The sequence below is a fragment of the Rosa chinensis genome, chromosome 5, assembly GCF_002994745.2.
Source record: "Rosa chinensis cultivar Old Blush chromosome 5, RchiOBHm-V2, whole genome shotgun sequence".
Classification (NCBI taxonomy): Eukaryota; Viridiplantae; Streptophyta; class Magnoliopsida; order Rosales; family Rosaceae; genus Rosa; species Rosa chinensis.
This window is the reverse complement of record NC_037092.1, coordinates 4,240,164-4,250,855: the sequence shown is the minus strand read 5'-3', so window position 1 is coordinate 4,250,855 and position 10,692 is coordinate 4,240,164. Positions and strand designations below refer to the sequence as shown.

General features: G+C 36.1%; 2 protein-coding genes across 3 annotated transcripts; both read left to right on the top strand.

Annotated features, from left to right (window-relative positions):
• The first annotated feature begins 339 nt into the window (after positions 1-339).
• On the top strand, positions 340-5,328 carry LOC112202096. 2 transcript variants are annotated; one of them, XM_024343006.2, is made up of 16 exons: positions 340-860; positions 1,387-1,482; positions 1,563-1,682; positions 1,801-1,830; positions 2,040-2,147; positions 2,326-2,406; positions 2,479-2,597; positions 2,882-2,983; positions 3,356-3,472; positions 3,555-3,620; positions 3,973-4,039; positions 4,294-4,347; positions 4,500-4,595; positions 4,704-4,721; positions 4,817-4,852; positions 4,974-5,328. In XM_024343006.2, exons 2-16 carry the CDS (start codon positions 1,423-1,425, stop codon positions 5,112-5,114), a joined length of 1,215 nt encoding a protein of 404 aa, XP_024198774.1. In that variant the 5' UTR covers positions 340-860; positions 1,387-1,422; the 3' UTR covers positions 5,115-5,328. The 2 variants fall into 2 exon arrangements, with proteins under 2 accessions (XP_024198774.1, XP_024198775.1); XM_024343007.2 differs by lacking the exon at positions 340-860 and adding an exon at positions 1,117-1,158.
• A 1,034-nt stretch (positions 5,329-6,362) lies between these two features.
• LOC112202098 (secretory carrier-associated membrane protein 3) lies at positions 6,363-10,583 on the top strand. Its single transcript, XM_024343009.2, has 12 exons — positions 6,363-6,646; positions 7,249-7,365; positions 7,453-7,515; positions 7,984-8,017; positions 8,176-8,298; positions 8,678-8,740; positions 8,849-8,942; positions 9,315-9,360; positions 9,452-9,519; positions 9,761-9,809; positions 10,010-10,075; positions 10,188-10,583. Exons 1-12 carry the CDS (start codon positions 6,587-6,589, stop codon positions 10,272-10,274), a joined length of 870 nt encoding a protein of 289 aa, XP_024198777.1. The 5' UTR covers positions 6,363-6,586; the 3' UTR covers positions 10,275-10,583.
• The last annotated feature ends 109 nt before the right edge of the window (positions 10,584-10,692 follow it).

The following is a 10,692-nucleotide window of genomic DNA, read 5'->3' as shown; positions in this document are numbered from 1 at the left end:
TCTTCATTTGACATGTCGAATTCTTTCATCGCTTAGCGGATACAAATTAAGTAAATTCTTGTGCCACTTAATGTGTGACTCACTAATCACAATTCCTCATTTAGAAGCTCAACACCCAAATCATCTTCATTTTATCACACAAATCAGTGAAAATATCACTTTCTTTTTCTTTCACAATCATTTAATTAGTAAATCCGACGTGACACGCGATGCTATTGTCAATTTCTTTATATTCCAGAAACCCACTCCTCACTAACTCCAATTTAATAATATTCCAAAAACCGAAGAAACCCGCACCAAACCAAACGGCTCCATCTGGACTTGGATTTTCACTATAAAATTCGACAACAGGAGAGAGAAAGAGAGAGAGAGAGAGATGCAACAGGTGTGGATTCCCCTTAGTAGTTTTATATAACAATGGACCAGAAGACACGAAGCGAACCCTTCCTGTTGCGTGTCTGATACAGTGAGCGACACTCGTCGTCGGCGGGAAGCCCATCAACATCCCCACAGCCCAATACCTCTCTCTTCTCTTCTCTCCCAGCTTACCTTAAAACCCGGCGAGTCTCTCTCTTAATCCAATCTGATTCGGACTTTGGCTTCCCCTTGCTGATTTTGCCCGAATCGCGCGGACATTGTTTCTGGGTCTTTTGTCCTAGTCACTGTTGTCTCTCTGTCTTTGGCCCTTCTCTGTTTTCTCTTCTATCTCATCAGCTCAGCTGCAACACTGTTCCAGTTTCCGGCCTTATTTTTTCGGCGATTTGATTTGATCTTGGTATAGTTTCCCTGCTGATTATTGCTCTCGGAGTTTCCAGAGAAGAAGAACCGTTACAAATTTCTCTGCTATTTTTTTTTTCCGGGTAAGTTTTTTTGTTTAGTGTGATCAAGCAAGGGGGGGGGGGGATCTTTTTTTTTTTTTTTGGTTATTGGGTTATTAAGATCTAATGGGATCCATTTGTTATTGAGGTTTTTCCATGATGGGGGAGTTAAAAATTAGAAGGCTACGTGTTTTGTGCTTGTATGAATTTAGTAACTAATAAATTTTGTTCAAAGTTTGGTTTTTTCTGCAATCTCTTTGAATATATAGACCAAATTTATGGTGCCAGACTACATTGTCTAGGCTTTTAGGACTTGCTTAAAGCAAACTTCTGGTTCCAGGTTACATTATCTTGGCTTCTAAGACTTATTAAGTAATTGATTTTTTGCATTGAAGTTTGGTTGGTTCTGCAATCTCTTGTGTTTACTTGATGCCAGATTATAACTTAATGTTTTCTTATTCTCCTACTGATTTTGGATGAGGGTTCTTTTGTTAAAATTGTGGAGCTGATAGCAGTTGGTTGGAATTATATCTAACGTTGGTGTCTGTTTGATTTGAGTGATTTGCAGTTTGTCATGTAGAGAAAGTAGAAGGTTTTGATATCTATGAAGACACCAACCTCTTGGATATGGGTGTTCAAGAAGAAGAACAGCTTCTCTGATGGGGTATGATCCGCAATCTCGTACTTTATAGCATTAAGTTCAGAAGTCAGTGTCATTGAGTATGATAGATGTTGCTGATGCAGGGAAAAAGCGGAGGATTAAAGATGAAGCAGGTGTCGTTTATGGGAGTTGTGTGTACAGTAATGTTATTCATCGTGTATAGAACCACCAATTACCAATATCAGGCTTATAAGGAGACAGAGGTAAATTAACCCTTCTATTTACCTGAACTTGACCTTTATGTTGATTCTTCAAAGTAATGTTATCCTTACCTAGTGGTCACTCTTACTGATTACATTTTTTTCTCCTCTAATTTATCAGATGGAAGAAAGAATGCATCCCTTTAATCAGGTAAATGCTCATATCGCATATCAATTTTTCTTGCTTCGGTTCATCTGTGTTTTGTAACACCTTAAAGTAAGGCTTCTGTAGTTCTTCATCATTGACTTATCAAATCACTGCAATAACCAGACCAATTATAATTCTTGCATGCCGATCAGATGTGGATGTATGTTTCTATCTTCATTATATTCTAAGGTGCTTCTGATGCTTGCCTTCAGGAAATTCTTTTGAGTTCCAGAAAGTTGGACGGTTTACCTCGTGGCATAATACAAGCTAGGTCGGATTTAGAGCTGAGGCCTTTATGGCTGACTAGTTCAAAGTTAACGGTAATACTCTAATTGTCTCGTTTTTATGTTTTTCTTGCATGTCTGCTTACTCTCTTTAATTGAACACCGGTAGATGATTGCTAGATTGGTAGGCTTTTATGGATAAACAGAAATTTCTTTATTGTAATTATTGTGCTGATGATGACACTTGTCTGAATTGTGGTGGTTATTGATTCAGGTTGATTATAGCAATCGCAATTTACTGGCTATTGCAGCTGGGATTAAGCAGAAACATAGTGTTGATGATATTGTGCAAAAGGTAATAGATTTTTCTACACAACGTTTAAAATGCTATCAAGAGACATGCTTGACCTAAATTTATCAATTTCAGTTTCTTCCAGAAAACTTTACGATTATACTATTCCATTATGATGGGAATGTTAAAGGGTGGTGGGATCTTGAGTGGAGTAATCAGGCCATACACATAGTTGCCCACAACCAAACAAAGTGGTATGTTAGCAGTTGCATTCATGATTCTGTGAAATTCTCTGGCATTAAGCAACTATTCTTTTTATTTTATATATATATATATATATATATATATATATATATAGTGTTATCCAAAGTTTAGCAGCTGTCTGAATATTTCAAGTATGAAGTGTATTGCTGAAATGTGGTAATGTATCTAAAAATAATGCAATTTGTCTCCTCCCACGGTTGGAGTTATCAAAGAGCAGGTCCTACTTTTGCTGTTCTTGGATTTTCTCATTTCTCTTCTTTTTGGGTGTTTTTAGGTGGTTTGCAAAACGATTTCTACATCCAGATGTTGTGTCCATTTATGATTACATATTCCTTTGGGATGAAGATTTGGGGGTTGAGGATTTTAACCCAGCAAGGTACTATTCTGGTGTTATATGCCCTTAATTACTATAGATAGAGAGTTATTTGAATACATGCTGGAATATCCAAAGAAAATGTTATGATCTTGATGATTCAAATCTTGCAAATGCACTAAGATTATAAAAAAATATATATATAGTAGGGGGGCAATTGAATTCAAGTTTATTACTCCATCATTGCACTTACTTGTACTTAAACATCTTTGTTAAATGTTTGAGTATTAAACTTATGTGGCACACTGAAAAGAGAGTTTGTCAAAATATCTGTAATTGGTCTGGTAGGGGCAGCATATGAAATTATTTTCTAGTTATTAAGATTGTATACACTCTTTGAAGACCTGTCAATTCATATTGGATGCTGTTTCTCAGGTACCTTGAAATTGTAAGAGAAGCAGGACTGGAGATATCTCAGCCAGCTTTGCATCCAAATTCATCTGATATACATCATAGAATTACAGTTCGTTCTAAAAAAAAGAAGTTCCATAGGTAAATAGGCTGGTTTCAGAAAACTTTTTGCTCATCTTTCTGAATACTTGTTATACTTAGAAAACATTTTAACTCTGTGCAGAAGAGTTTATGATAGTAGAGGCAGTGTGAAGTGTACGGAGGAAAGTCGAGGACCACCATGCACTGGGTGAGTAGTCATTCCGATGAGTAGCGACCTTCCTGATATTTACTTTCTTTCTAAAAGTTCATACTGTATAGGGGTGATCCATCTATTATTGAGGATTAGAATGTAGGATCTCCTCCTTTGACACCATGAGAAATTTGGTTGGTTTAATCACATCCTAAAAGTGGAAATTGACTGCTAGGATGTGGATTAACACCATCTCTGCATAACTAAGCAGACACAAATTTGCTTCTTTATAGTATTCTAGAATTATACATAGGACTCCAGTTTTCAGGATACATTGGTCTTCTGTATGGGTCAAAACTAAAGAATACAATGGCCGGCCTTCTTAGTCTTTTAAGTTTACAAAATGCAGGTTTGTGGAAGGTATGGCTCCGGTCTTTTCAAGATCTGCCTGGCATTGCACTTGGCATCTTATTCAGGTAATCTCTATATATTGGTCTGTGGCTTCAATTAATATTTTGAAATATGATGAAGAAAATCATACTCTTGTTACTACTTACATCAAACTCTTACTATCAAATAGCTCCATATCCTCAATGTATTGATTTTCAACTCGTAATTGTATCGTCTGGAGTACTATCTCTTGTTAAATTTGAGCACCACCAACATGTCAAATATCACTTTGGAAATGTCTTTATTAAATTCTTCATGGAGCTGCTTTCTTGTTGGTCAGAATGATCTTGTACATGGATGGGGTCTGGACATGAAGCTTGGGTATTGTGCACAGGTAAGATCTACTTTCATACTAATCTTCTTGTAACATTTTCTGCTCCAAGGGTTGGTACTGCTCAAAATTGCTTAGGTTTCTTATCCTTTCTATAAAGTTATAGAACATCAAGCATTCAGCAGAGGTCATAAATAAAATACGGCATTTTGCAGGGGGACCGTACAAAGAATGTTGGAGTTGTTGATAGTGAATTTATTTTTCATAAGGGTATACAAAGTTTGGGAGGGGGTGACTCACCCGAAAAAAAGGTTAGTGTTCCTTGCATCTTTCCCCATTTTCATTGTGTTCAGATTGTCTCTTAACATTGTCCTGCACATTAATCTACTAACACTTCTGATTTCTCTCCCTATGTGCAGGTTTCCAATTCTAAGAAGGTAAACTTTACTACAACCAATAGATAAAACTCTTTTTTCGTAAGAGGTTCTATAACTGCCCCAGCTTATTAATTTTTGTTCTTATTGACATTCAGAAACGTATTGTTTCAAATCACGATGGAAGAACCGAGGTGAGACTCCATCTAATGTGTTTAAGATATTTTACGACCTCTTGTACTGTTAATAAAAAACAATCACCTCCGGAAAGCTAGATGAACTTATGGTTCTTACATTTCACATGCACTTGGGCAGATTCGGAGGCAATCAACGCGGGAGTTTACAATGTTCAAAGAACGGTGGAATCGTGCTGTAGAAGAGGACAAGAAGTGGATTGATCCATTCAGAACTGACCAAAGACGGAGAAAGAAACAGCGGTTACGCAACAACCATTGAAGCTTTTTAACTTAAGAAAATTCTTAGTGCACCTTCTCATACACAGTCCTCTATACTCGATAGTTTAGCATGTGTAGCGTTCATTGAACTCAATAATCTATTCATTTTTTGGACCTTCGAAAAACTTTGTTCCCCGCAACTCCCTGTAAATTGTTCCAGCTGTTTTTGCTCTTCATTAGTTTTATACAAGGTTTTCAGTTCTTGTTCATTGTTCTATTATCAGCCCATTAATCCTTGCAAAAACCAAATTGCCCACCTTGTAGCTGTGCAATGTGGACTGGAAAGTTGGGTTTCATTAGAACTGGGCCGACATACATTGGGCCAATATTATATTAAAACCAAGGAATTTTAAACTGTTCATCATTCTAGAAGACTATATTAATAGCGCGTAGAGAATAATAATCAAATCAAGTCTTTACAGCTTGTGCCTGATATAGTCTTATAGTCTAGCGGCTCTAGCCTTAATAATGAGAAAACAGGTTTTCCAGTAGAATGAAAAACTTTTGACCAAAAGGAAAATAGAACGAAAAATTAAATAGTAGTCATTTTTTTTTAAGGGAAAATAGAAGTCATTTTATAACTTTACAAGTTGTAGTCCATGTAATGCTTGCATAATTTTCTATTGCCGTACGAACCTTCTGTTTTTTTATTAAGCCAAATTGCTTAAGGTTTTACGGTTAAGCCAAATCTATTGGATTTCATCAACACTTCTTAATTTTTAATTTCGATCAATTTAAAAAGGTCTCGGACTAGTGAGACTATTGAATCATCCAAATTTTACTTCATTTTATTGAAAAATGACAACAATATCATACAACCATTAAAAAAAAAAAACAAAATAGATTTTTTTTTTTTTGAAAAGGAAGGGTGTCAATCAGGTAACAACATATTCATAAAACCTAGAAGCAATTACCGCAGGATGAAGCACTAGTAATCAAGACGATTTTAGTCTTTCAGACTAAAATCGGCCACAACTTATTCATAAAAACTTAATACCGCCCTACACAGAGGGGACTTCCCCAGCTGAAACCCAACAACGGAATTTGTTACAACCAAAGCAGCAAAACAGAGCATAATGGATTAATTAACCAACTATACAACTAACACATCTTAAGAAATACCAAACACCCAATGAGAAAAAACCCGAATTTTCATTTTTGCCCCTGAAGAATGCAAAAATCAAAACGAAAAGGCCGCCTTCGTTGTCCAAAAAGGTGACAAAAGATTATAGACGAGTCATCCTCCTCCGTTTCCTCTCTCCAGAACAAAAAAAAAAAACGCTTTATTCAACCGTTTACTCATTTTCTCTCTCTAGAATTCTAATTCAATCCTTCACTTAGCTTCGTGCCTTCAAATTCTCTTCGTCTATATTCAATTCTACTTCTCCTCCCTTTCTTCTCCTTCAAGTTTCTCCTTCTTCGATTCCTCCAAATCTCTTAGATCTCTCAGTACAGAACCACTCGCTCTCATCCATGGCTGGTCGATTCGATAGTAACCCCTTCGCTGAAGAAGAGGAAGTTAATCCGTTCTCGGTGAGTGTCCTTTTGCGATTTTCTGGTTCTGGTTGTGATGAATTTGGATGCGATGATTTGGTTTTTGAATCTAGTCAAATTTGGATTTGAAGGTAGGTTGACTTGAAAGGCTTTGTGGTTTTTAGCTAGTCTTTGCGATTTTTGGCTGCGGTTTAGTAGATCTTAAGATCTGCGATCCTTTCGGTTTTGGATTGTCAGTGAAATTGAAGTGAATCGTGTTGAGTTTGTAGCTATTCAGTTTGAATTGGTAGAATCTCCATGGATTTGAAGTCTGTGTAATTGAGTATGTGTTACAGTAGCCTGCAATAGAAATTTTGTGATCTAAATCTCTGTGTGTAAAAATAATCAGTCAAAACTTCGTCGGAGTTGCTTGTAGAAACTGATTTTTCTTTGGCTGTTGATGAAGTTTATATTTAGATTGAACCAAAATGACCCGAAAAAATCGGTGTTGGAAGATAGTTTCCTGAATATTTCAGTTTTCGTGCATGGACTGTAAAGTTATTAGGCATGAAGAACATAGACGGTGGTTTTGTATGTAGAGAAATAGAAACTATACTTGTTTTATTTCTCCTGTTTGAGCTCTAATGCATTTGTATTGCCAGAATCATGGAAGCGTTGCTCCTGCCAAGAACTCCAGACTATCACCTCTGCCTCCGGAACGTGCTGGTTTCAATTACGGTATTGGTGAAACCGTCGATATACCTATTGATGGAAGTGGGGTAAGTTTGAATTGAGAGGTTGTTAATTAGACTACTTGTATTTTGGCATAGTGTTTTTCTAATTTTAGTTATTATTATTTGATTTAGGATTTGAAAAAGAGGGAGAGGGAACTCCAAGCTAAAGAAGCTGAACTGAGAAAGCGTGAAGAGGTATGATTTGAAAGAAATTATAAATTGTGATTGCATGGAAATTCAATACTCTGCTGTAGAGAACTGATGTTTGTCAACCTGTTTATCAAATTTTTATTTTTTTTTATTATGAGACTGAAAATTTTCATAACTATCCTGAACATAAAGGATGTAGAGCACTGATGTTTGCCATTATGCATTTTTTCGGTGACTCTGGTTAGGGATGAATAGGAGTATCTTACGAGGACTAAATTTCTGGGAATGATTTCTGAGATATTTACTTGAATATTCTTAGAGCAGAATTTTAATTTTTTTTTTTTTTTTTTGGGTCTCTTGTTCAGTTGTTTGTCTTTGCTTACTTTACATTTTCAACCCCCAAAAAAAAAAAAAATGGCATCAAATGTTCCTGTAACTTCGTATTATAATTCTTTATTGGTCCATACAATACAAATTTCAACATTCATTTTTTCTTTTTGGTGCTTCATGTAGATTGTAAAACGGAAAGAGGATGCTGCTGCACGAGGTATTATGCCTTGCCTTTATTTTGCAGAAATATCTTTAGTCTTCTCATTATTTGGGGTTAAATGAATGTGTTCAAAACCTTATCTAAAAACTTAGAAAGTGGATATCCTCTGAAAGTTGATCACCTACAGTCTTGACATGCTCTGTTTTGTTTTGCAGCTGGAATTGTTCTCGAGGAAAAAAATTGGCCACCTTTCTTTCCACTTATCCATCATGATATTGCAAATGAAATACCAATTCATTTACAAAGGGTGATGTATGTTGCATTTACAACATGGTTAGGTATGTCAACTGTTGCTTGATTTTTAAATTGTTTGATAACATGTGTCAGGATTCTAATTGCATGCAATTAAAAAAAAAAAAAAGATGTATACATCTGCTGGCTATAGTTTTCTTTAGTTGAAATCGTGACTATTGGTGCCATGATGGGTGGCCTTGTAACATGGTGTTGAGGCCTCAATTTTGTTGGTCTTAAAACTATAACAGTCAAAGATAATATAATCGATGTTTAACAGTTCTTGTTATTGTGTAATCCATATATCATTGCATGAACTTGTCTTCTGCTATCATGATTAGAGTGTCAGGTAGACTGTATGAATAAGTTTTTCTACTATATACTGAAGACTATAGAGATTTATTGATGAATGGTGATGTTATGCAGGAATTGTTGCTTGCCTCTTCTGGAATATAATAGCTGTGACTACTGCCTGGATTAAGGGGGAAGGTGAGTACAAAGATATACCTTGTGTCTGTCCTGCAATTGCTTGAGTATTAATTTTGGATCTGCTGTTTCGAGTTTGGTGAAATTGATTATTTCATTGTATTGGTATAGGGGTGAAAATTTGGTTCCTTGCGGTTATATATTTCATTGCTGGGGCCCCTGGATCTTATGTGTTGTGGTACCGTCCTCTTTACCGCGTGTTCAGGTATTACTTTCTCTTGGTGATAAATTTGGTTGTTGATATCTTTTGTAGTTAACTACCAAGCTCCAGTTTTACTGTTCCCTTGTTAATAAGCCACAAAGAAATTCTCTGAAGCTTGGACATTGTGTTAGACTATAATGAAGCAACTGAGAACAAGCATAGTGAACATGTTGCAATATGATACTATGTTCTGTTAGTTATGATCAATCAATGTGTTTCAAATAAGTAATACGTGCATTGTAGAATTTCCTCCCTCCTGATAATTTATGCTAATGCATGCGTAAGTTTTGAAAGCAAGTGGAATAATGCATTAACTGTTGAATATAGTGTTAGCTGTGCTATTGATTGGTATTCTTTCTTTTAATCTTATTGCAGGTCTGAGAGTGCATTGAAGTACGGATGGTTTTTCCTGTTCTACCTGGTAATGTTGTCTCAGATCTCCTGTTGTAGTAGGTTTGCAGTTTACTCCAGGAATTTTAGCATACCCAATACTTATATTCTTTTCTGTACAGTTTCACATTGGTTTCTGCATCTTTGCTGCGGTCGCTCCCCCTATAATCTTCAAAGGAAAATCTCTCACGTATGTCCCTAGAAACCTTAATTTAATTCTACTGTTTGCAGAGGTTTATTCTCTCCAGACATGCTGCAATACGCTTGATCTAGATTTCTGTTCTTAGTTATATACACAGATAAAAGTGAATATTTAGTGGATGCTTGTAAGGAATTAAAATTGGGAATATGCTTGAACATTGTTTATGATTTGAAATTTTTATTTTGCTGTTCTCTACTTATGATGTTCCTGTTGTGTGCTTTTGGAACAGTGGCATTCTGGCTGCAATTGATGTTCTAGGCGATCATGCTTTGGTTGGGGTAAGACTATAGAATTTTGCTTATGCCCATGTACCCTTCACTGATTTCAGATGCCTCTTCTTTTAATGGATATATGAGACTACAAAATTCTACTCGACTCATGACTGTTCATGTAGATGGCATATTATTTTATAGTTTTGATATTTTTGTTATTGATTACAATCTGATGGCTGATATTGATGATTTTGCTCTGTTTACAGATCTTCTACTTCATTGGATTTGGCATGTTCTGTCTTGAATCAGTGCTTAGCATCTGGGTTATTCAGGTCTTGTTCTCCTTGTCAATTTGTCACAAAAGGACTTGTAATATCTCAGGTTCTGTTGTAGCACTAGATTCTTGGTTTCTTTTTTAACACCTCTTTTTCTTTACATATGCAGCAAGTATACATGTACTTCCGGGGAAGTGGTAAAGCTGCTGAAATGAGGCGTGAAGGAGCAAGACATGTTGCGAGGGCAGCAATATAAGGCAAAGAAACATGTATTCAGAAGGAAAAGATGGCGACTCTGTATTGATTTAGGTTGTATATGCCCTTAGCTACAGGATTTGCGGATACAGATGTTTTGCTCGAGCCTTTATTTTTTGATTTGTACCCCCTTTACATATTTCACAATTGATTAAGTGCTACTACCTCTCTTAGTATATTGGAGTGATATGGAAACTTGAATCCAAGGGCTTGTAACTTGTTAGATACACGTCTTCTGCATTTTTGCTGCTTCTAAGAATTCTGTATTGGAGTTTAATTCAATCATTCTCAGTACAATGTTTTGGAACCACGTCTCGGTCACAGAGTTGAGTAATTCTGAGAGCTGTAACTTCATCTTACTGATCCGTCTCACATCTTTCCGTCTGACCCAATATTTACAGTGGGGATTGAAGCATCAT